The sequence below is a fragment of the Rattus norvegicus genome, chromosome 7 (assembly GCF_036323735.1).
Source record: "Rattus norvegicus strain BN/NHsdMcwi chromosome 7, GRCr8, whole genome shotgun sequence".
In the NCBI taxonomy this organism is placed as follows: domain Eukaryota; kingdom Metazoa; phylum Chordata; class Mammalia; order Rodentia; family Muridae; genus Rattus; species Rattus norvegicus.
The window spans coordinates 22,508,769-22,535,088 of NC_086025.1; the positions used below are offsets into that span (position 1 = coordinate 22,508,769).

Genomic DNA, 26,320 nt, shown 5'->3' on the forward strand with positions numbered 1-26,320 from the left:
TTCCCCTAAGGGCGGGAGCAGCCCAGGGTTCTTGACGGACGCTCAGCTCTGATTCTCCGTGAGATCCTAGGTCCCGGCATCGATGAAGGTGCTTCCCAAACCAGCTTTCTGTGTCCCGTAGCTTTTGCCGAGGATCTCCCCCTCCCCCCACCAGCCCCCAGAGGAAAGCTCAAGGTCAGATGTAAAGGGTTTTCCAAGGTTGGATCTGGACAAGCAGGTTAAAACGGAAGGGGCTCCTGACAGAGACAGGGCTGCCTTAACTGCTGGAGCGACCACGCTTGCGCAGTGATTGGAAGAGGAACGGCGGCCATTTTTGCCTGGGCTTCTTTCAGCAAGGCCTTATCTTAACGAGGTGCTTATCCTGATTTAGTTATATCGTCATAACCGAGAGAGAGGGGGGGGAGGGTTGTTTATCTATCTTAAGGTAGGATCTCAAGCAGCCCAGGCTACCCCAAACTCACAATGTAGCCAAGGATGACCCTAAACTTCTCATTCTTCTGCCTCCACCCCGCCAAGTTCAGGGATGGCAGGTTTGTACTATGCTATGCCCCATTTATGTAGCACCGGGGACTGAACTCAAAGCTTGGTGCGTGCTAGGCTAGTACTCTACCAACCAGGCTCCATTCCCAGCCCCTCCCTACTTTATTACCAGCAAAAAGAAAATCACATTGGTATATGCCGCTCCCTCATAACTCAAAACAACTATGTTTTTTTTGCTCAAGGGAGAAAAGTGACGCTTTATTATGGGTAGTGAATGAATGAATGAATGAATGAATGAGCAAGCAAGGAAATAAACAAAGGCTTTCTGTTTCTCTAGCTGGTCCTCATTAAGAAAACGGTGGGCCGTTCAGTTCACTGACTGCACAACTCTCAGAGGATGCCCTTGCCCATTCCCTGGTGAGCTAAGGGTATGCCAAAGGGAGGTCACTCCCCGAGGAAAGGCCTAGATCTTCTCTGTGATCTCAGCTTCTCTTTCAGGCTGCTTCCCCCAAGACCAGGAATAATTGGGCGTCAGCCGCTTGTGAACTCCCCAGTGCCTCAGAGAGTCGCACGTCTCAAACACCAGCTCATTTATCCCTGTCACAAGAAAGCAATCTTAGAGAGACGCAACTGGGTTCTGAACGGAGAGGTACCATTCAGGGGATGCAAATCCCATGCGTGGAGAGTAGGAGACCGAGGGGGGAGCGGGTACGTTGGTGGGCTAGTCTGTACCTTTGAAGGGCGAGTCTCAAGACAGCCTTTAAGTCTCCTCGTTTTCAAACCGTCATTCTAGCGTGCAACTTCCCTACAAATCAAGACGTGATCTGCAAGCAAGCCCATCAGCCCTGGAATATAGGTCCTTGGGAATGTCAATCACAGAACCGCCAAGCTGCCTGCTGGGTGCCTGGTTGAGCCGTAGCAAAAGAGGGTTTTTTTCCAATTCACATTTGTCTCTACACAGCGAGAGAACTGTCTTCCTTCATGATAGTCTTTCTGGTTGCTGTTGAAAGGGAGAAACTAGAGTGTTTCATTGGCAAAAACCATGGGTTAGTGTTTTCCCAATTCTTTGTGCAGAGGACTAAATGGACTTTCTGTTTGCTTATGTTGTTTGATTGCAGTGTGTGTCTCTGTGTGTGTGTCTGTGTGTCGGTGTGTCTCTGTGTGTCTCTGTGTGTCTCTGTGTGTCTGTGTGTGTCTATGTGTGTGCATGTCTATGTGTGTGTGTCTGTATGTCTATGTGTGTGTGTGTGTCTATGTGTGTGTGTCTGTCTGTGTGTCTCTCTGTGTGTCTATGTGTGTGTGTCTGTGTATGTTTGTGTGTCTGTGTCTGTGTGTCTATGCGTGTGTCTCTGTGTGTCTGTGTGTGTCTACATGTGTGTGTGTCTGTGTGTCTATGTGTCTATGTATATGCCTATGTGTGTGTCTCTGTGTGTGTCTGTGTGTGTCTATATGTGTGTCTCAGTGTGTGTCTGTGTCTGTGTGTCTGTGTCTATGTGTGTGTCTGTGTGTCTATATGTGTGTGTGACTCTGTGTGTGTGTGTGTGTGTGTGTGTGTCTGGTGGTTGCTACCAGGTGCCTTCCTCTGGTGTTCTCTACCTGACTTATTTACTTACTTATTTATTTTGAGACAGAACTCTCATTGAACCCGAAGATCACAGATTCTATAAGACTACAGGTCTTTGAGGCAGGAATCCTTGTTTGCCCGCCTCCCCAATGCTGGGATCACAATACAGGGCACCATACCAAACACCACACCAAACGCCAGCTCCACACACCCCAGCCCCATGTCTTAAAATCTGTGTGCTAGGGACTTGAACTCGGGTCCTTCATGCTTGTGCAGCAAACACTGCCTGACCAAGCCATCTCCCCGGACCTTGTTTGTTTTTTGACACAGGGTCTTATGTAGCCTAGGTTGGCCTCAAGTTCCACAGTGATAATTTCTGACCCCTTTGTTTTTACCTCCCAGGGGCCATGATTACACATCTGTACCACACCCTGCTCTTTATGCAGCATGGGAATCAAACCCAGGGCTTTGTGCATTTTCCGTGTGAGTGACCCTTGCCCTTCATTCCCTCAGTGAGCACCTGTGTCCAGCTCCAGAGCCAGCGCTTTAACCCAAGGAAGCCCCATTACTAATGAGTGTCACAGACCCTCTCTGAATGGACAGCTCAAGGCTTGCCCTGCCCGCAGCCTGCCCGGGCTTGCTCTTACTGGCAGTTTCCCTCCCGTTAATTAGGGGACAGACCCAGAACTGTCTGCACCACTCTGTGGAACACCAGTACTAGGTAGGGCTTCGGCACCAGCACGGAAGATGGCTGCCAAACCACCTCCGTTGAAATCCGAAGAACAAGTAGAACTCCGAAATAGGCCCCTGCGGGCGGGCAAGGAGCAAGAAGAGCTTACACATGGTTACTATGTCTGGGCAGGGAAAGCTCGAAGAGGAGCATCTAAAAACAGCTGCCTAACATTTTTGTTTTTTATTTTAAGAAACAAAAAAGTTCCAAACCCATAGAAGCGCTAGTTTCCTGCAACTTCCCTGAGTCAGACATTGTCTCTAGCCTCCGCAAACGCACACACTCTTGGCTTGGGAGTGCTCGGTCTGGCTCAAAGAAGTGCCTGTGTGAGTCTGAGGGAGGGTCAGGCAAGCCAGGAAGGAGACTGTACTAACAGGCACAGGATGCACTGTCTCCTGTTTCCCTGAATTCGCCCACCGGGGGCAGAGGTATTCTGAGGACCCTATGTGAAGACTTTAAAGTCGAAAACAAATACTGGCTGCTAACCTTGGCTGTGTGTCATGCTATTGTTCTGGGGGCTTCATAGAACTCAGCTCACTCCATTTTGAAACAACCCGAAAATCTAGAAACTGTCAGCAACTCTCCCCTACACACACACACTCTCTCTCTCTCTCTCTCTCTCTCTCTCTCTCTCTCTCTCTCTCTCCCTCTCTCTCTCTCTCCAGACTAAGAGACTGGGACCCAGGGAAATTAAGAGAGTACCCCAAATCCCCTTACCAGGGGCATCTGGCTTTACCAAGTCTTAACTGCTGTGTGACACAGTGTGGTTAACTGAGGCTAAGTAATTCATTTCCGGTTTTCAGACGAGGAAATCAAAACCCCTGAGATCATGAGTTCCCTCTGGGCGGTGGTCTGGTCTGCCAATAGGTGGAAGAGTTAGGATCTGATGGAGCGACTCGGGGCTCCAAACGCCTTCACCTTCAGTTAAACTGCTGTGGGAGACCTGTCACCGTAGGGTGGTGGCTGGCAGGAAGGGCACAGGGAGGGCTGCCACACTCCAGGTACTCACTCATTCTTCTCCAGCCTGCACTTAAGTTCTCAGAGAGTTTACCAGCCCGAGTGCAGTGGGACTCTTCTTCCCTTGGCCCCAGAGTCCTGGCTGGTTTTAGGTCAACTTGACACAAGCTAGAGTCATCGCAGAGGGGAGAGCCTCTAGTGAGAAATTCCCTCTCTAAGATCCAGCCATAGGCATGCCAGTAGGGCATTGTCTTAATTAGTGATTGACAAGGGAGGAACAAGCCCATTGCAGGTAGCTTGGCACCCGGTGGTTCTTGGGTTCTATAAGAAAGCAGGCTGAACAAGCCACGAGGAGCAAGCCAGTAAGCAGCACCCCTCCACGGCCTCTGTATCAGCTCCTGCCTCCCCGTTCCTGCCCTGTGTGAGTTCCCGCCCTGACTTCATTTGATGATGAACAGCGATGAGGGACCTATAAGCTGAATAAACCCTTTCCTCCCCAGGTTTCGTTGGTTACGGGGTTCTCATCACAGCAATAGTAACCCTGACTAAGATACCCAGGAGCTCTTCCGTTGTGGTGTCTGGCTGTCTCTGGCCACGTGCTGTGCTCACAGGGCCCAGGAAAACATGGCTGTGTTCAGAGACTCAATACCTCATGTTAGGTATTGAATGTGAAATGCACATAGTAGGAATGTGGAATGCACACAGTAGGTGTCTGTGCTTGGGCACTTGGTTCCCAGATGGCGGCACTACTGGGGGAGGGGGCGCTCTGTGGGAGTTTTAGAAGATGGGGTCTAACTGGCGGAAGTGAGTGGTTTTCAGAAGGCAGGTCTTGAGGTACAGCCTGGCAGAGTTTCCAGCCAAACTATCCCTGCCTCTGCCTTCTGTGTGATACCCAGATGTAATGAGCCACTGGCACCTCCAGCTGCCGTGCCTTCCCCAGTGGCTTGACAGGCCGTGTCTCCTAGGTGATTAGAATAAAAGAGAAAGGTACCTGATTCAACACACACCAAGGAGTCCCTGCCAGCACCTGGCTGGAAGCCAGCTAGCTTCCAGACTCACCAGACACAGTCCCTACCCTCTAGAGGGCTCCTTACCTCAAGAAGCCGGTGCAAATGAACCAGGGGCACACTGTGCAAACAATGACGGCTAGGTCACTTCAGTGGCCACGTGGCCCAATATGGTAGCCAGTACGCAACCCTGATGACTCCAGACAGCGTTAGAAAATCCGAACATGGACTCCCTTTTTACCAATGACCTGTAGAAATGATATTTTGAGTGCCCTGGGCTGGATGAAATGCCTGATTAAAATTCATTTCACCTGTTTGCTCTATACTACTTCCCAGCTAACAGAAAAACTCCAGAGGAAGAAAAACAGGGAGCATCTTCCAGTGGAGGGCTCAGCGGCGGCCTGGCTCGCCCGCCACAGGCCCAGAACTCTACATGTTTTCAAACGTAATCCCGAGAAGCTAAAACCTTTGCGTTTTATTTTTCCAGTCCTGTTTCAGAAGCAAACTCTCCAGTGTTGAAAAACATTTAGCTGTTTGCCTGAGACCTACAGTGACCAGCGTTGTGTCCCGGGAGGAGGAGACCCCTCCCCTCGTCCCTGCAGAGACTGGCCCACAGACCCTTGACGAGAAGCCAGGCTCTGGCACCCGTCTTCTCCATCTGACAAGGTCAGATTCCAATTGCCCGAGAAACTGCTTGAGTTGTGCAATTTACAGAAAAAAGAAAAAAAGTCAAATTATGAAGAGGCCTCTCCTAATTGGGGGTAATTCAGGAAATAACGTTCGGTAAATGGCGGCTTGGCCAGCTGTGTTACCATTTGGCAATTGCTGAGGTCACTCTGCCACCCCGACATTTCTCCCCCCGCCCCCCGCTGAAAATGTGTCAGATTCTGTGCGCATAGGCTGCCACAGAAAAACCCCATTAGTTCCAAGCACTTCCTCACCGTGTTTCCATAGATCGTGTCAGAGAAGGGGGCATTCCCAAATCTTCCGTGTCCGAAACAGAACAATGGCCTACAGAGGCAGCAGGAGTCAGTCATGAACTCACAGGCGAGCACATCACCACCCCAAGGGGAAGGGGATTGGGTGAGGCCTCCATTCCCAAAGTGCCCACAGAGGGCGCTGTGTGGCAGACACACCTACAGGAGCTTTTCAAACTATGCCGCTGTGTCTTCTTCTCACTGTCCAGGACCTGTGTGCAGTGGACATGTTTGTACACACGCTGCACGTGGAGACAGACATTGATGGCCTTGGAAATGGGTGTCTCTAGCTCACGCAAGAGCCTGAGGTATGACATAAATCAAAACAGACTGTGTCCTCAGTGAGTGACTCCTAACTCTATCCTGATTTGAGTGTCCCCAGAGACAGGAAGCCCCAGAGATGGCCCTGTCTGTGCGCCCTGAGTTCTGGGACTGCAGGCGCGCTCTGGCTGATGTGCCCCACCTTCTATGTACGTACTCGGGGCAGAACTCGGATCCTCCTGCTTGTGAGGCAAGCCTTTCATGAATGAGCCATTTCTCGGCAAGTAAGGTCTTTGACTCTCAGAAACCTGGAAGGCAGGTGCTTTCTTCTAATTCTCTGCAGGTGAGGAAACCCAGGTTTGTGGAGGTTGGGTAATGGCCCCAGGCCATGTACCTGGCTTAGGATCCCTGCTTCTTTCAAGAATCCTATGCTCTCCTCTGACCTGCATTGCGTCTCCCCTCCAGGTCTCCACATGTCTTAGCTTGATTGGCTATCTGACCGGGGTAGCTTTTTGCTTGAGTATAATGGAGCTGCTAACCATGGCAAAAAAAAAAATAAAATAAAAGAAAGAAAGAAAAAGAAAACAGCCCACTGTCCCCGGCTTTGCAAAGACACTCGCTGGCCTAATGTCACTCGCCATGAATAATGTAGCGCTCAAGAGACTGCTATAGGTAGGGATAGGTTAATGTAACGTTTGTGTTTGCTAGCCAGCTGCCATCCTGCTGGGCCAACTGTCCATAATAGCTTTGTAGAAGGAGCCGGCCCACAACTGAATCAATCCCGCTTTGGCTGGTGGACAGCTGTTGGGTCAGAGCAAGATAATGAGGGAGGCTCATCATTTACCACCTGGCATAAAGAGATTAATGCAGCAGAGTTAGGGCCGAACAATGGCTGCCCTTGGCGACCCTTCCTGGGCAGGTACCACCTCCATCGTTCTTTGCAAACAGCGCATACAGAAGCAGACAGCCTCCCTCTTCTTGATTATTTGGGAGGTGCAATTGATCCTGGAAACCTCACCTGATATCTGGTCCTTCCCTGCTGCTTCTCACAGGAGAGGCTTGGGTATTCCTTTCGGTGGTGGGGGTTGGGGAGCAGTGGTGGTGGTGGTGGTGGTGGTGGGGGTTGTCTTAGTCTGTTATCTGGGGCATAGTTACGGGGGAAGCTGCAGAAAGCCGGGACCCTCTCACCCTCAGGAAAACAGCACCTTCATGTGGAAAGACTTCAGGCCCGAGTGTACCATGGAAACAAGGACACAAGATGGCCTGTTGTGAGACTCAAAAGTGTCTGTAGCTGAAGGGCCTAGAGGACCCTTTCCCCCCCCCCCCCCGGGGTAAAATTAACCCCGGGGAAAGGCCTAGGTTCCGGGCAGTTCTGTAGCCAAAGCTGAGAGCCACTGGTTTAACACGATGCCTTCCCTTTACAGACAGCAGTGCTGAGGGCAGAAGTTGGGGTTCTCCAGTTCTAGAGAAGCTCCACCCCTTAACAAGGGGCTGAGTTGGACGTGCAGCTGCTTCATGAACTGAGTGTCTCCCTGCGACCCTGCTAACCACCTCCCTCCACTTCCGCTCTCTCTAGATGAGGATAGGACCCAGTCGCCCTGCGACTAAATGCTTTTCCTGTCCCTTCCGACCAGGATCCAGCACCTCCTGACTCTGAGTGTGAACAACCGTGACCCTCGCCCCACTGTTTTCTCTTGTCATCGGCCATGCTGGTCTCTCCTAGCATCTTCTGTGTCTTCAAAGGCCTGGCTCAAGGGCAACCTCCTCTTTAGAGTCCCCACTGTGCACAGGGCTTGGGGGGGAAAGGGGTGCTAACACTACATCTCTCATGCTGTCTCTCTTCCAAGACCTTTTCTCTGTATTTGTTCTTTAAGAACCCGTAGGACCAGCAAATGTGCTGAGCACTGCAGAAAACACTACTTAGGTCAGGGTGAGGAGCGTTTCCACAAGCTCCTTCTGGCCCTGGACCGCAGTAGCTTCTATCAGTGTAATATTTTGAGTTGGAGGGACACCGCTGAGGAGTGAGATCTGCCATCCGACAGCATAATTCTTGGCGGTGACTTCTGCTTAACCCAGTTCCAAGCCAGGACACAAAGTCCTCTCCTGCCTTAGCGAGACACCAGCCCTGAGGAAAAAAACCTGACTGCCAGCTGCCACTGCATACAGGACATCTACTCTGGGTTCCATACCACTCCCCGGCCTCAGCTCCCACCACGGACAGCACTCTATCTGGGCCCATGCCTCACCCTTGACGTATTAGGAAAGAGATCCTTCTGGAAGCTCTTTTCTACCTGGAGAAGTGCCAGAGGCCCCTCCTCCTACAGGCAAGTCGGGTCAGAAAGACCCAGTTCTGTTATTCAGCGGTATATGAACTCGGAACGCCACACAGCTCCTTAACTCAGTTACCTCCTGAAAAACGGGGTTATCAGAGACCTTCATCGGGAAGGGCGCGTTGTACATGCTCCATGAGGGACTGGGCCATGGCTCACTCGTAGGGAAAATGGCTGCTCAGGATCCAATACAACAAAATCAAGATCAGTGACACACATTGGCAAAGTGTCTAGAACAGTCACGGATGAGTGTTCCATGTTCAGTAAACACCAACTGCCTCTTTCTCCTTCCTCCCCTTCCTCTCCTGTGCACCCCAGAGAAGAAGAAAGTTCACTTTGGCACACCAAGAGGTTGCCCCGTAACAGGGAGTGGGGCCTCAGAGTCTCAGCCATATTCAGCAGCACATGACCCCCTCTCCTCCATAACACATCATCCAGAACACTTCTGGATCCCTCAACGTTGTGACCCAGAGACCCCAGGGAGCCCTGGTCAGACCTAGCTGTGCTGTTTGTAACTTCAGGGCCAGCCCCGAACCATGCACCCTGCCCCTTAGAATGCTCTAATAACAGGACAGGCACACATGCTAAAGAAAGCCGTGGCAGGGCAGGCCAAACCGCGGGAATGATACTGCGAGGGCTTCAGGGAAGCCGTGAGAGGCTGGGAGGTGGGGAGGCAGGAGGACAAGCTGTCTCGCCCTCGATGGCATTCAGGGACAATTACACCCTCTCACCCAGTTGAGAGCAGTTCTCTGCCCTGTGGGTCAGCACTGAGCGGGGGCAGTTTGCAGATGGCTCTGCCCACAAGCCCGTGGTTGGCAACTCCTGAACTTTCGGTGACTCGATGCCAGCTGATCTGATCAGCAATTATGTTTTATTTTGGGGCCAGGGAGACAGCAGAGAGCCAGGAAAATTATAAGACATTACAGTGCTATTTTGCTAAGAATATCAACTGTGAAGGATTTTTTTCTCCCCTTAACCAATTGTTCTTTGGATGGTTTGGGGTTTTCAGTGCACTAAGAAAGCCCTGGATGCTGGACTCAAGAGTAGAGAGAGGCAACTGTCCCGGGCTGGTTTGGCTCTTTATCTAACGAAAACCTTGATGGCCGTGCATCTGTTTGCCGGAGGACGGTGGTCCCTGCCGAGGGGATTTCGAGGGTAACATTCCCCAGTACCAGTCACTAGTAACTGAGTGCAGTCTCCCCAGACTGGGAGGAGGGGTTCCTTCTACAGCTGGATCCCCACTGCCTCCTACTAGCGATCTGGGCTCAAATAAATCATATATAATTATTGGTTTCACTTCTTCACCCATAAAAGGGGAAATGCCATCTATCTCGGAGCTCACCATGCAGATCCAGTGACACGAATCCAAGACCAAGCAAGTGTCTGGCCTAGCATATGTGTCCGAGAAGGTGCCTTTCTTGCTGTAAGGTGAATTTCTTGTCATAAGAAATAAATGGTCTCTGTTTTTACCATCCTCTATTAAGCCCAAATAGACAACCAACAAAAAAAAAAAAAAAGAAAGAAAAGAAAAAGAAAAAGAAAAAGAAAAAGAAAAAGAAAAAGAAAAAAAAGGCTGTGAACACCATTTCTGGGAGCCCTTCAGGTTAGAGCGATCCAAGAGTTTGCCACCAGCCTCGGTGACTACACTGCCCCGGGTTCTGCAGCTGAACTGGTAGGAAACTATGACAGGGTACAGGGGAGCTCAGTTCAGCCTGAAGCCTGGAGATGACTCAGGAAGACATCACTGTCTAAGCTCATCGGAGCGTGCCTCCTTCTCTTAACTCCACAGCCTACCACTAACCAGGGCCGCGTCTTCAAAAAACAAGTCCTACTTAAAAAGCCCTGCGTGGGAATGGGGCATAATTGCCACTTGTAAAGGAAACTAGGCCCAGAAAACAAACTTAGACTACATCCCCAGGAAACAGGGTGATCTTCCTGAAAGAATGCTTGTGGATGGGCTGGAGAAGCCAGTGTGCCCTAGAAGTCCTTAAAGGACAATGACTCACTTACCAGTGACCTCTCCTGTGAGGGGCGTTAGCCACACTAAATGTACCTTTCACTAAGTAGATGGGATAGTCACCTCTCCTCCGATTGGTCTGCCAAGAAACCACACAGGGCCGTGCACACCAGTCCTGGGGCAGAGCAAGCACCCATGGAGTGCCTATATTAGCCTCGGCACCCTCTATGCCCAGTGTCTGACATGCCAGAGGGTCGTCGAGTGAACCAACCAGGAAAGCACGAACTCCATAGCGGGCAGCCAGCACGGAAGGTCACCGCCTCACCTCCTGAATCCAGAAGTTGGTATTAGTCCCAGGTTGTCATATTAGAAGGATGGCACTCAGAGTGTGGTTGTGTAGCCTGGGCAAGGTCACCAAGCTAGGAAATGATGTCACCGGACTTTGACACCAAGTCAGGAGTCGAGGAAAGTGACGGATCACATACAGGCATCATCCTCCAGGGTTCCAGAGGGATGCTGGGAAATGGGCACCTCGTGAGGGCTCATCATACCTACCGGCTTGTGCGGCTAGGTACGTGGAGAGTGGGAACCAGGACTGTGACTTTTGCTCTTTCAAAAGTCACAAATACCTGGGGACCCCTGATATCAACCAAGCCCAGTGTTAGACACATCGGATGTAAATGGTAGATACGACATAGTCCAGGGGCTTTCTACCCAGCGGGTCAGCTACCGTAGAAACGACTCTGCAGATGCATTGTGTGTTGCTCACCAACACAGGATGGAGAGAGAGAGAGAGAGAGAGAGAGAGAGAGAGAGAGAGAGAGAGAGAGAGAGAATATGAATGGTTTCTGGGGGGGGGGGGGTATCAATAGAGTATACCAGAAATCCTATGTGTGGCCAAAGCCTGATTTGATCTCTTCATCAAGATGAGAGTACACAGGGTAGAGAACATATTCACAATGCCCAGGTCACTGGAGCAGCAAAGGAACCCCAATATCAAATCCCCATTGAGTCTCTCTCTGCAGAGGAAGCCTCGAGAGACATTGGGTTTGCAGTCCTCTGTGTGCTCTGTCCAAGCCACGCCTAGAGCCCCAAGACAGAGAACCAAGAGAGCAGCACTGACCACCACTAGGACACCAAGGGTGCCCAGACCCTAGTCCTATTTTCCCCCAGAAGGGAGCGCAGGCTAGAGAGAGAAAGTGGAAGAAAGAAGCTTTCAGGTTTGCGCCTCTGCAATGACTCTAAGAATCTGTCCTCGCTGGGACCCCAGCGTTATCTTCTCCCGCCAGGCACCGTGGTCTGTGGAAATACCAAACTGAGAACGGAGCACAGAGCGGAGCCCCGAGATCACGAACGGCCCATCTCTCCCCTGCATGAACCCGTTTCTCAGCAGTTACTGAGGTCCGTCGCCGTTGGCTCAGTCACTCAGGCAGGAGCATTACTAACTAACAGACGTTCTAGGAAGGACCGGCTTAAGAGTCTCCACACCAACCCAGTGGCCTGAGGCTACTGCTATGGTGACCGGGCCTCCTGACTGCTCCTCTATTCCCACGGAAGGCTTGCGCCACTCCCCGCCCTGACCCCCACTCCACTCCCATCACCTTGTTAAACTGATCAGCCAAAAGAACCAGCAGTGGTCACTCTACAGCCACACCCCAACCGGGGGTCTTCTGCAGAGAGGCCGTCGCTGGGTCCCAGTAACTCCGTGTCGAGTTTATCCACAAGCATGCCTTTCTGGGAGCGCCAGCAGAGAGGGCCACACAAGCCTGCAGGCTCTGGACATTCAGAGTCCCATTGCTAGGACCCTGGATGACGTCACCGCAGAGACCCAAACTCTGGGAAGGTCAAAAGTACAGTCCCATACAAATCCTCCACACTTCTTAAACAACCTTTTCTACAACTTTAAAAAAATGTTCCTAGACTACTTATCTAGAAATGGTTCATATTTGGGCTCCCCCGTAGATTTTTGGACTATCCGTACGTACATAATGAGGTACCTTGGGAACAGGATCCAAGTCTAAGCATGAGATTCATTTATATTGCATATGCGTCTTACATACACGGCGTCCTGAGATAACTCCGTACAGTATTTCAGCGCACCTGCGTTTTGACTGGGAGCCACCGTATAATGTGAGACACGGGATTTTCCATCTGTGGCACCACGCGGCTGCTCGAAGGGTTTTGGGTTTGGGAATGTTTCGGGTTAAGGGTGCTGAACGTGAAGGCAATCACAGAAGGTAAAGCATCAGGCAGGGGAGGGCATTTCAAATCCCCAGAACACACTGATAGCAATGAGGACTGGGATCCTACCTGGATGGGATTGTAGAGCTCCTGCAGTGGACTCCGAGACCCCTTCCGGCAGCAGATGTCCACGCCAAAGGGATTCCTCCGCATGACTGAGGAGAGAAAGCAAAACTCATCAGTTACAAAGGTCTGCTGTCTGACAGAGGAAAAGACATCCGGGAAGGAGGAAAGATGCCAAGAGGAAAGGAGTTTCTTCTAGCTAAGAGCCCACTGCTGTCCTGGCCGCAACAGCACAATGCTGTTCTGTCCCCAGCATTTAGGTATCTACACCCCAGCAGCACAGACCACACTAAAGATGCCTTCTACGGCACACAGGAAAGCAGGACGAGCATCTGAAGCTCACCGAGATGGAGCAACTTTCAGAAGGCATCAGAGTACCCAAGGAAACAAACGTGGCTGGCCCGGGTGTGGGAGCATCGCTTCACGTCACCTAGCAACAGGGCTGTGGTCTGAGAACTGCACCGTTAGGTGATACAATCACATACGCTGAGAGAGTCGTGGCGAGGCGGCTGAGGCGGGGCACGGAAGGCTGTGTGTGCCGCTGTGTGTCACTGCGTCCTGGTTTGCTTTCTGTTGCTGTGATGAATGCCAGGACGGAAAAATAACTTGGAAAGGAAAGGGTTTATTTCATCTCACAGCTTACAGTTCACCATGAAGGGAAAGACAGGGCAGGGACTCCAGACAGGAACCTGGAGGCAGGAACAGATGGTGAAACATGACGGGACACTGTTCATGGTTCCTCATGGTTCCCTCCGCCTGCTTTCTTTCTTTCTTTCTTTCTTTCTTTCTTTCTTTTTTTAAATTAACTTGAGTATTTCTTATATACACTTCGAGTGTTATTCCCTTTCCCGGTTTCCGGGCAAACATCCCCCTCCCCCCTCCCCTTCTTTAAGGGTGTTCCCCTCCCCATCCTCCCCCCATTGCCGCCCTCCCCCCAACAGTCTAGTTCACTGGGGGTTCAGTCTTAGCAGGACCCAGGGCTTCCCCTTCCACTGGTGCTCTTACTAGGATATTCATTGCTACCTATGAGGTCAGAGTCCAAGGTCAGTCCATGTATAGTCTTTGGGTAGTGGCTTAGTCCCTGGAAGCTCTGGTTGCTTGGCATTGTTGTACATATGGGGTCTCGAGCCCCTTCAAGCTCTTCCAGTTCTTTCTCTGATTCCTTCTCCGCCTACTTTCTTATAGCACCCAGGACAGCTTCTCAGGGATGGCACCGTCCACAGTAAGCCGGGCTCTCCACTGCCAGTTAGCAATCAAGCAAATGTCCCACAGACATATCTAGAGGCCAAGTAATGGAGGGTAAGCCCTCAACTGAGGCTCCCCCTTTCTGGGTATGTCAGGCTGATGACTAAAACTAGTCATGACATCTTCATAGGAAAAAAAATACGTTCTGAGGGGATGATAAAAATTGGAGCGAACAAATACAAACTAGAACCGCAGCCATTTGCACCGCCTCACGTCACATCCTGGAAGGGACGCGCTTTGCTCTTAGAGAACTGTGGGGCAGTGGACGTGGTTACACCAGTGCCACCAAAGGCCCGGGAGCATCCTGCCGTATCAGCTCTGTGACGTTTCTATGGGGCAGATATCACTGTGGTAGGAACTGCCACCTCCACCCTAGTCCCACACAGTTCTGTGCTGACTGCTGCCTGGCGTGCAGGCGCCACCCCTGGGCAACACCACCTCCTCCAGGCACCTGGGACCTGGGCTCCTGAGAATGGGGTGAATCATTTTCAAGGGGCCCCTCCACAGTAAGTCAAAAGCCCAGTCCCTCCCAAGTCTTCTACAATGTTCATTTCCATTAAAACATCAACTTGAGGTAGAAAGGATGACTGCCTGGCTTCTGGAAAGAGCCAGCACTCATAACCGGTATGGGGATTTGAACTCTGCATCCCACTGCGGTGAGAAGGGCAAGAATCCTTGTCAACAGGAATGAGCCCTTGCTTTCATTTTTCCTGTTCACAAAAAAAGTCCATGCACCCCCTATCATACACTAACACTTAACTACAGACAGAGGAAGAGGAGAGAAGAGAGGAGAGGAGAGGGAGGGAGGGAGGGAGGGGAGGAGCCAGGAGAAAAGAGCAGGGAGAAGGAGGAGTGGGTAGAAGAGCCCGAGAACACTGCTTTGTTCAAACACCAAACTGTATCATCGTAACGAAGATTAATGGAGCAAGAAGAGCAGAGCCTCCCAGAAGTCCAGGGAGCACTCTGGTGCACAGTGCTTGCCGAGTGCACATCCCCTCATTTCCTGGACCAGGCAGCCTGGGTTTTCATCATGGCTCTCACCATGTACCAGCTGTGTGACCTCAAGTCCGGCATCCTCTCTGTCTGCTTCCTCACCTGTATAAGGGAGTTGAAAGAGAATCTCTCTGGGCTGGTTGTGAAGCTTGAAGACTGCTTAAAATGTGGTTGGCAACAGCTACAAGTTTCCGAAGCCTTTCTGGGTGATGCACTCGATTTGTGCATAGCAGTCTAAGGTCGGTGTCGCGTGGCTGCTGGTAGAAAGGCGGGAGCGCCTCTCTGCCTGAACTAGCAAGTGAGCGGGCTGGGTGAGAACTGGCCACACATCAATCCAGACACCGTCAAGAGACTAAGAAGCCTGCAGGAAGCAGGCTGAGATGAAGGGGGATGCTGCTCAGATGGCAGTCTGAGGACAGAGTGAGGAGTCTGGGGCTTGAGGGCCACTTCATTTGGCAAACTGATAAGGAGTATGAAGGCCGGAGATTAGATTCCCAGAACCCACATTAAAAAAATAAAACCCCAACCTGATACAGTGGCATATGTCCACAAGTGGATACTTCTCCCAGCCCTGGGGAAGTAGAGATGAGACCCCTGGAACTCACTGGCCAGCTAACCTAACTGAAGTGTGGAATTCTAAGTTCACTGAGTTGACTGGTCTCAGAAAATAAGGAGTCACATGACACAGACACTTGACATCAATCTCTGGCCTTTGCGCGTGCGCGCACACACACACACACACACACACACACACACACACCCCACTCCCCTCCACACATGCACACACACACACACTCACATATACACACACATTCATGCAAACACACATGAACCAACCCCCTGCACACATACACACACACATTCACACACACACACACGCAGAGCACTCCTACACACATACACACACACACCCCACTCCTCTTCCACACAGACATTCACACACCCATACACACCATTCCTCCTACATGCATACACACACACAAATACATTCACACACACACACACACCACTTCTCCTCCACACACACACGCCACACACACATTCACATACCCATACACACCACTCCTCCTACATGCATACACACACACACACCCATACACACCACTCCTCCTACATGCATACACACACACACACCCATACACACCACTCCTCCTACATGCATACACACACACACACACACACACACACACACACACACACACAGTGAAGGGTAACTGTCATAAGCAACAGGTGAACTGCCTCCCTCCTGGATTCTTCCTCCCTTTGAGCCTTGCAGAGACCCTGAAAGGAAAGCATACGTTCCAGAGAGAAAGGACCATGCGCTCTACCCTCTTTCCTTGCCTTTCCAACAGAAGGCTGGCAAGCATTTTTCTGGGAAGGATGAGGGGGGTTTAGCTGTGTGCCATCACTGGGTCAAACAAAAACAATAGAAGAAGAGTGACTTGAGGCATGCTAGCGAGCTTCGTTTCTGGACAGGAATCTGATGCTCACTGAATCTTCCTGTGTGAGGAAACATGCTTCCTTTGTTGGCTTGTTTTCATGGCTTAACAAAAACAGGCAAGGGGCAGGGTCTGACCCTGAGGCACAAGCTCAGCACAGATCCTGCAAGCCCAGAGGCCTTCCCATGGGAGGAGGGATCTTTGAGCAAAAGTCAACACATAAAAGCCATTAGAATTTGATTAGGCTGTCCCGGGAAACACTGCTTCTTTGTTCCTCCATGGCTGCCCCAGGAAGGTGAGGGAGAAATTCTTTGTGTTTTCCTTTAATTTATGACTTCATTTTTCATTTCCACCAAAAAGGAGGTAAGGTGTCGAGGGCACGCAGGGTCCTCCTTCTGTACAACGGTACCGCAGCACTCGGAGGGGCGAACACGGTCATAAACCGTGTGAAATTACACCCATGCTGTGCAAGACTCAAGCCCCCCCGCCCCCAGTAGCAGACAAGCTCATAGGGACCCGCCACACCGTGGAACCCATTAAAGGCCTGCTTTTACAGGAGGCAGCATTATTTAATTGGTTTATTTTTCTAAAACAAGGTCTTTAAGAAGCCTGGACCGTGTGGGGCCTGCAGCTTCAGGTCCTTTACCTGTGACTTCATGGGGCTCCATGTGAGCTGACTTTGGCACCCCGGGCCACAAAAGCCAAAAGGACCTGTGTACTACTTATAAGTTGGACAACAAGCGTGCCCTGGGCAGAAGACCTGTGTGCACAGAGAACACAAAAACCTTTCAGGGGCGTCCTAGTGCTCCAAACGGTTGGTTCAGTTTCGATTTTCAGAGTTTAGACTTTTGCGTTTAAGAAAGAGCAACTGGGGCTGGAGAGATGGCTCAGTGGCTAAGAGCACTGACTGCTCTTCCAGAGGTCCTGAGTTCAATTCCCAGCAACTACATGGTGGCTCACAATCATCTGTAATGTGGAAAGAGAGAAGGGACTCCTGCAGTTTGTCCCTTGATGTCCCCATGCCCCCATGACCATGCATATACATGCACACATGTGCACTTAGCTAATTAATTTGCAAGAGACCAATAGAATAGTAGAGAGTAGAAGAAACAAGGGGAAGAATGTTTGCAACCCCCTGAGGTTCCTATACTGAAAGCTGGTGGAGTGTTTGCGGGGTGATTCAGCCATGGGGATGGAGCCTTTAGAATGGATAAAAATGTTATCTTACCCCAGGAGGACACAGAAAACATAGAACCCATGAAACAGGTAGCAGATGTTCTGTAGACTCTCATCTGTCAGTTCTTTGATCTTTGAACTTGTAAGAAATACATTTCTGTTGTTTAGATGCTGTGCAGTCTGTGGTTGGTTGTTATGGAAGCCAGAAGAGGCTAAGACACAAAACTCGGAAAACGAATTTCTGACCAGCGGATAATGCCACTCACCCACTGAGAGCATAGCAGAGGGTAGGGAGAAGGGAAGGAATGGGGAGGCACCGGAAGGGGAGGCACCGGAAAGGCAGACACCGGAAGGGGAGGCACCGGAAAGGCAGAAACCGGAAGGGGAGGCACCGGAAAGCCAGAAACCGGAAGGAGAGGCACTGGACGTCAAAGAAGAACATGGTTCCCAGGCTTGCTGTATGAGACACTGCCCAGGAGCTGTGGCTAGAACCAGGGCCTCTCAAGTTCTAATGGGGACCATCTAGAACAGACCCTCAGAACGTGCTGGACCCGCCATCCTCTCCAAAGCATCTTAGAGTTTGATCCTGACAGATGGACCAGGACTCAGACAGGTGGGGCTGGTCTTGGGTAGAATTATGAGTGAGCCGATGACTCAAGTCCTGCAAGAGCCCCAGATGGAGCTCAGCGATGAGCCAAAGCCATTAGAACTGGTAGAACAGTGACCCACAAAACGGCTTCAAAAGGAGACTCCAAAAATAGCCTAAAATACCAAGTTTTTAATTTAAAACCCAATTATTAGAGATTACTATGTACAAAAGAAGTAAATCTATTGCCACAGGGAGTGGCTGAGTCTGCTCAAGGCCAGGGCTGGGGACCAGGAGTGACAGTTGACAGACGTGGATTTTTTGCGAACATAATGGAGAACTTCAATAGGGCTGTAGGGGAGTCTGAACAGTTCTGTCAATTTAGCCCGACTTAAAATGAGTAAACTTTATGCATAAATTCACAGCTCAATAAGACTACATCCAGAAATACGCACAACAATGTTTCCAGGATAAGTATTAATATTGTCAAGATTTTGACCCATTCGAGAAGATTCACCTAACAATGACAGCATGTAAGATTTAATCGAACGCTATTTCTATCCTGGTTGTAAGTTAAAAACCTTTTCTAAATCTTAACGACCGGGCTTTTATTATTTAGATGTTATCTTCTTCTTCTTCTTCCAAAAAGGACTTTAAAATTAAATACAATATAAATTATTAAAAGCCAGCTAAAAAGTTTCTGAAAGGCTAAATATTAATCAAAGGCCATCTTAGACATGGTTCCCTGGTCGAGTTCATTGAGATTCTTAGACGTAGGCTGTGATATTTTGGGACTTTAATGTCTTTTTAGAAGCCTTTTCCTTACACAACAGCCTTGTGCTAACTGAAGTGACAGAGCTACTTCAGGCCGACCATAAAGCATGAAGGGCAACAGCCCGCATCCCAGACTAACCAACCGTTCCTCATCTCTGAAGCCCCACAGTGGTAGGATTTTATAGCGGAGAAACTCAAGACGCCATGGACAAGTGGTTCAAAGAGCAGGAGCTGGCAGCTGACCCTGCAAAGCCCCTATAAATTCACTTTATATTCCCCTCCGATGAGACAAAGCAGACAGCATTACAAGGCATAGCTTGCATCCGCCATGCAGGAGTCATTCCGAGCCTTGAGCGCTTAAGTGTTTAGTCCCAGCCTGACTGCTCGGGAATTCAGCCCCTGCCCTGCAGTTTCCTGGAATGCTTACAAATGTATTTCGCAGGCTGCAGATAACGTGCCAGCGTGCTTTCTTCTGGTGTCTGGGTGCTCCAAGTTTGACTTTCCAATTTGGACACGTCGAAGTCTGCCTCTGGGGTTCCCCCACGCTTACAGACATGTAACGCAGCTCTTGGCGAGGAGTCACCTTTGCTGAAGCTACTGAAGCTGGGGCCATGAACTCCAAACCTTTTCAGCCCTGCACAGGACAGCCGCATGTTAACACAGTCGGCCGTACAAGGAAGGCTACATCTGCAGTCTCTGGCTCAGGGCACCAGCTTTTCCACACAGCTCCTGTGACTATCAAAGAGGCAGTCACCCTTGCTAGTCTCAAGACCACCAAGAAGACTCTGAGTCCTTCTAGCGTTTTCTTCCTTCTTTGTCTCTACCTTATCCTAGAAGGCAAGGAACATGGTGCTCTGGAGGGAACTGCGCCCCATCTCCAATTCATATTTCAGAACCGCAAAATGCAACTTTATTTGGAAACAGGGTCTTTGCTTGTGTAATTGAAGTTACTTGGAGATGAGGTCACAGCGGATGAGGGTGGGTCCCAGGTCACACAGCTGGTGCCTAACGGGAGGAGAAGAGGACAGACACACACAGGGAAGAGAACGTAGGGAGATGGCCAAAGCGTTGGAAGGACTCGACGACAAGACGGAATGGCCAGGCTTGCCGGGAGCTGCCAGAAGCAAGGATTCTCCCCTAGAGAAGCCTGAGAGGGGACACAGTCATCATACACCTTCACTTTGCATGTCGACGTTCCAGAACCTGGGAGAACAGATTTCTGTTGCTTTGAAATGTCCAGTATGTGCTCATTTGTTAACACAACTCTAGCACGCTAACATGTGTGAGTTCACAAGACGTGCACCTCCTTCCTGAGGTTGCTGTGAATCCCAAACAAATCTTCCGTGCAGAGGCTGAGTGAGAGCCAGACCCGGCCCCAGGTAAGCGGTAGATGAAAGACCATTAGGCATGCTTTCTGATGACTACTAATTATTGTACTAATGATTGTTTTCTAACTGTTCCCCAAAAGAAATGCCTCAAAAATGGTCTCTCTTCCAGTTCAAATCAAAACCTCACTACTGAAACACAGCACGAGCACACACACAATCTGTGGGGACAAGGTTATTTCAGAGCCACAGGGAGTAACCGTGCTGCCATGGGCAGAGGAGACCGGGGGCCACCACACGGTGGGCCTTGCATTTGGCCTTGTTGGAGATAAGGGGACAAAGGCCCGGATACTCAGAGGGCTGCTGCCCAGTGGGTCTGTCTCTCCTCTGAAGCAAGATAGAATCCTACCAGAAGGACGTACACTCAAGTCATAAAGAGACAGAACTTTAAAAGGCAGCCACTTCCTTTTCAAAAACCTTCCATTTTCCTTTCTGTAGGTCTAAGTGATTTAAAGACAAGGAATTAGGTTTTCAATCACCCATCTGTCTGATGTGATTCTGCCACAGAGGCCAAGAGAGTCAACACTGCTGAAAAACATGGCTGTGTGTGCCACGTCACGGAGCCAGGAAGGTGTTTAAACTCTTCAAACCTACCAGCTTCCCTCTGAGAAAATGGCGCCAAGGGGATAGATGACATGACGGAAAGGAAGCGTAGTGGGGTTAAACATCCTTCCTCCAGGATCTGGGGAACAGCGCAACTGGCAAAATGCTCATGGATCAAGAATGAGACTGAATTTGATACCCAGAGCCTGTGTTAAAAAGCCAGGCTCAGGGCTTCTGTGCGAAGTCCCAGAAAGGGAGAGTGGAGATTCCTGGGGCTAGCGGGCCAGCCAGCCTCATCTACTTAGTAAACTCGGGACCAGTTCAGAGACTGCATCTAAAAAACTGAAGTGGTGGTCATGGTGGTGCACACCTTTAATCCCAGCATGAGGGGGTGGAGGCAGGCTGACCTCTGTGAGCTTAAGGTCAACCAGATCATGTGGAGTTCCAGGCCAGTAAAGGCTACATACATGTGGATGGATGGATGGGTAGGTGGGTGGGTGGGTAGGTGGATGGATGGATGGATGGATGGATGGATGGATGGATGGATGGATGGATGGAGTGGACAGATCCAGAGGAATACCCTGAAATTGACCTCTAGTCTAAATACAGAGACACACTCACACACACATGCACACACACAGACATGCACACTCATACACACAGACATGCACATACACAGACATGCACACTCACACACAGACAGGCACACTCATACAGACATGCACACTCACATACAGACACACTCACACACACAGACACACACACAGACACACTCACACAGACACTCATGCACATCCATTCAGTATTGTGTTTTCTTTCCACCAGTCAAGCACTGGAAACATTCTAAGACGGCCAAAGTTGGATAATTTCGTGAGTTGAAGTCCACGTAAGTGCATTTTAGTAAATCATGGCGTATTAGTACTGAGTTCAACATGCTACTGTAATTAAAAATCCTCATGTGAATGGGGTTGGCGCATCAGAAATGAGACAGGAGGTGAGAATCTCATAGACACAGTCCTACATGCGACCCAGCCGACAGAAATGAAGGCAGCGCTGGAGTGCTTCAGACACACGCTTCCTCATGAGGACTTCAACACAGCAGTCGACCCAGTACTAAAGATGTGACTGGAAGCCGCGTTCCCAACGAAGGGCTGGAAAACCAAGCATTACCTGCGGCCCCACCCAGGGATCCTCCAAGCCAGAGCTCTTTTTCTATCTCCTCCTCACATCTCCTGCAGGGTGGGGGGATGGAACCCAGGGCCCCACTTGCCTGCTAACACTGAGCCATCCCCACCTCCTGCCACCAAGAGATCTCGCAAATGAGAAGGCAGCATATGTCCCATGATTCCAAGATGCTTGCACACAATCCCTGCCGCTGCCATTGAATGAGTGTGCAAGGGCAGAGGGTATAAAAGCCAGCGATGGGGAGGAGCCACAGATGGGTGGGGTGGGGAGGTGGGGGCAAGGTCTCTGCTGTGTGTCAGATCTACTCCTTGAAGTGTGGCCAGCAGGGAAAGGCCACTGCAGCTGCATCCTATTCAATGTGCCCACCTTTGCGGCTGCCTCCCTCCCCGAGCATCCAAGATGCCTCTGGAACTGGCTCCCCAGGTTCTCAGCAGCCAGGCAGCAGGGTGGGAGTAAGGGCATGGGGTGTGGGAGGAGAGAGAGAGAGAGAGAGAGAGAGAGAGAGAGAGAGAGAGAGAGAGAGAGAGAGAGAACACCTTAGGTGACTATCATGAGTTCCCCGAGGAGAATGTTTAGCTTTGGAAGACTTTCTCCCCCTAAGTAAAAACTTCAGGACAGAAAAGCACAGAGGAGCACCCCATCTTTCCCGTGCCCCAGCTTCTTCTCGTTGCTGTGATAAGTTAGAAGATGTTGCCTATTGGTGTGTAGCAGGAACATTTTAGGTTGTGTTTAGTTCCTAAAAGTCTTTCCGATTCAGCCAGGCAGGGCCTATCTGTGCAATCCAATTAAAAAGCCATCAAACAATAAGGGACCTGCAGTATACGTCAATGTGTCTGTAGGGAAGACAACTGTGTCAGGAAGGGTCTGGTTCCGGATTGACTGACACTGGGTCGAGGAGGAGGAGGGTGAAGAAGGTGAGGAGGGGGAGGGTCCAAGCAGAACCCATCTTTTGTCCTGAGCATGGGCACACTGACTACCAGGCCTTGGATAAACAACTTCCTCCACACAGCTTCTCTGTGAGTTCTCATCTCCGTGTAGCAGATGAGGAAAGAACTTAGGGTCTTGCCATGACCCTCACACCGCAGGGAATGAGTTTCTGAGACACAAGCAGGGATAATGCATTCAGGACACAGAGGTGGCCATGCCTCCACACCAGCCCGAGTGACAGCAACAACGTGTAAACTGGGATGCAGGCTCAACTTGCATCGGGAGAGAGCCGTTGAGATGGGTCACTAGCTAAAGGCGCTTGCCAACCACGCCTGAGAACCTGAGTTCAATTCCCAGATCCCACAGTGAAAGATTCAATCTCTGAGGCTTGAACTCTGACCTCCACAGGAGAACCATGGTATGCAAGCCCATACTCTCTCTGTCTGTCTCTCTCTCTGTCTGTCTCTCTCTCTCTCTCTCTCTCTCTCTCTCTCTCTCTCTCTCTCTCTCACACACACACACACACACACACCCCACACATACTACACCATACGTGCACGCACACACACACACTCCTAACACAATTAGGTCAAAACTCAGAGGATGTCACAAGTCCTACCTCAAACCTCGGCCCTCCACCAAGCAGCGCTACCCTGCAAGCTTCCTGACCCCTCTGTGTCCCAATTTTGTCACGGCTAAGATGAAAATGACGAGAGAACATGCTTACAAAGCTATTCCGGGGGTGACATAAGATAGAACTGCTAACTGCACTGGCTGCCACCTTTCCAGGGGATCGGTCACTTTCACATGTTTACGTTCTCTGAGATCAGGGTGCAGTTTCCCAAAGTGGCTTTCCCAGATTAGAAATAGTAGATGGTGGTAATGATGATGATGGTGGTGATGAGGAGGAGGAGGAGGATGGTGGTGATGATTGTGAGGATGGGGTGATGATGGTGATGGGGGTGATGGTGATGATGGGGGTGATGATGATGGAGGTGATTATGTTGATGATAAAGATAAGACATTGGTGGTAACAATAAGAAAGTATGCATGGTGCACACCTGGTTTTACTCACAAACTCTGTGTCTATCTCACCATCTTTCCCACCTCAAAGACAAACTGCTCGGCCACCTGACCAGGCATGAGCAGAGGCTGGAAGAGCCTGAAACCCTTACGAGTGGAGCCCAACACCCACCAGAGCTGGCTGAAAGGTGCCCGGCGCAAGAGATTCCGCCAAGCAAGGAGGCTGGGAGGAGGCTCCTAGATTCCTAAGGGCTCTAAGGATCCAGGTGGAGATCAGGACAGAACCAGGATTCGCAGAAAGCTAGGAAAGTAGGAAAGAAACCTGAATATCTATCTTTCATTTCTAATTTAATAAATGGCTTTTATTTTTTTTTAAATCAACCTCCTGTCTTAAAGTGTGTGACTGCTCCAGGGGGAACAGAGGCAGCAGGCGAGGTTGGTCCTGCTGATATCCCCGGGCATTCAGTTTTTACTCTCAGTGACTAGGAGTCATTCGAGCAAGCGCCTAGCCATCTCCACAGCACAGATCAACTGGGGAAGCCAACAACAGAGTGGGGACTGGGGCTCTGTATGGGTACACACAGGGAACTGAAGTCCCCACTGGGATACATTCATTCTCTTGAACCTTTGTGTGAGATAGAACAGTGAGATAGCCCATTTCAGATACGGGCTTGAGATAGCCCATTTCAGATATAGGCTCCAGAATAACAAATACCAGGCTCACTGCTCGCCCGTTCCACCCATCCACACCACCTCTCATTGTGGGGACGAAAAACCCAAGTTCAGAGAGGTTCTATGATGCTCCCAAGGTCACAAAAGAAACATGTCCCCAGGGGAGGGGGGAGGGGGATGTTTGCCCGGAAACTGGGAAAGGGAATAACACTCGAAATGTATATAAGAAATACTCAAGTTAATAAAAAAAAAAAAAGAAAGAAACATGTCCCCTTGAGTTAGAGAAAAGTACAGAGGCGCCCAGCTGTGGGTGAGACAACCAGTCACCGCAAGAGTCCAAGTTCAAGACTTCTTAGTTCCCATCTAGATGAAAGGGGTCTACTTTCGGATAGGGGTGGGCACCCTAGGTGACACCGGGCACAGATTCCCAACAGCCTCCTTAGCCCCGCCCCCAGCAACCCCACTTCCTTCCTTCACATCTGGGTCACTCTCTAAGAGAAAAGGACGGTACAGAATGTTAGAGAGTGATACCCCTGAAGTCTGGGGTACCACATGGCAGCAGAAAGCCACCGACTCTGTCCTCACCCCTCACCCCATCCCCTGGGTCTCAGCATCCTTCCAGAGAAGAAGGACTATGTTTTAAGATCCCCGCTGAGGACAGTACTTCCGTAACTCAGTCTACTTGCTGACTTCCCGGCCTCCCTTCATGGCGGGAACACTCAAGAACATTCCACTGGCGTGGCGAACAGGCCAGCTTTTGTGGCTCCCCTCCGGTACCTGAAAACCACAGACCCGTGGCCACAACTGCACAAAGTCAACAGCTCAGGACGTGTAGCAGGAGTGTCTACAGAGCGTTTGTTGACACGAGGTTTAAAACAAAGAAGAAAGTCTTCTTCAGCATACAAGGCCTAACTGTGTGGTTTGCACCAGGCAGGCTTACACACTGGCGTCCTGGACGCTATGTGAGTTCTGTAGTGAGTTCCATAGTGAGCTCGGTAGTGCCGCTAGGAAGATTTACACGAACATGCTCTGCTCTGCCCAGGGAAATGGAAGAAGGCACAAGAAGCCGCCTGTGGTACTGACCAGACAATGAACTCGCCGTCCTGTTTCCCTCAAAAAGGAGAAATGGAGAATTTACATACATAGCCTACAGTGCCTCCTTCCTACACCTCCGCCTGCATGAGCTCAAGCTTCTTGACAGACACAGGACGGAAACAACCAACCAGAGTGCAGTACAGTACCTTCCTACCCTGTCACCAATGACCCCTGTCTTGCTACTGTCACTAGAAAGCTATTATTAAGCAGTGTGTGTGTGTGTGTGTGTGTGTGTGTGTGTGTGTGTGTGTGTGTGTGTGTTTTGCCTACCTGAGGGAGCTGGCATGTGTCACAGTGCACTTGTGGGTGTCAGCCTTGTCATTCTGCATTGTTCAAGGCAGGGCCTCTGTGTGTTGCTGCTGCTTCTGCTGTGGACATCAGGCTAGCTGACGAGCAGGCTTCTGCCACAGGAACACTGAGGTTACAGACATATGCTAACTCATCTGGTACACTACCCACTGAGCCACCCCTCCAGCCCAAATGCCAGTTTTAAGTTATGTGTATTTTACCAAGTGTATATTTGTAAGTTATGTATATTTAAAAGTGGTGTGGGCTATGCCCACCCACATCAACACATCGCCAAGGAGATGGTGCCAGGTCCCTGGAGTGTCTGGGCTATTAGTAACTCCACCATTTTTGTCTTGAGTATGACATGTTTATACTGGCTGGTTTTGTGTGTCAACCTGACACAAGCTGGAGTTATCACAGAG

At 50.4% G+C, this 26,320-nt stretch overlaps 1 protein-coding gene and 1 long non-coding RNA gene across 5 annotated transcripts in view; one reads left to right on the forward strand and one right to left on the reverse strand.

The window, feature by feature from the left end:
* Chst11 (carbohydrate sulfotransferase 11) overlaps positions 1-26,320 on the reverse strand; it is a 218,457-nt gene that overhangs the window by 96,648 nt on the left and 95,489 nt on the right. For 3 of the 4 annotated variants that reach the window (XM_006241200.5, XM_063263437.1, NM_001108079.1), the window contains exon 2: positions 12,574-12,659. In XM_006241200.5, coding sequence (XP_006241262.1) covers positions 12,574-12,659 — 86 coding nt within the window. Of the gene's footprint in view, positions 1-12,573; positions 12,660-17,472; positions 17,734-26,320 lie in introns of those variants that run through there. The other variant, XM_039079035.2, reaches the window with a different exon arrangement.
* Positions 17,823-24,224, forward strand: LOC134479651 (uncharacterized). The gene is made up of 2 exons (XR_010053197.1): positions 17,823-20,159; positions 23,935-24,224. It is a non-coding gene; the product is annotated as an uncharacterized LOC134479651 (long non-coding RNA).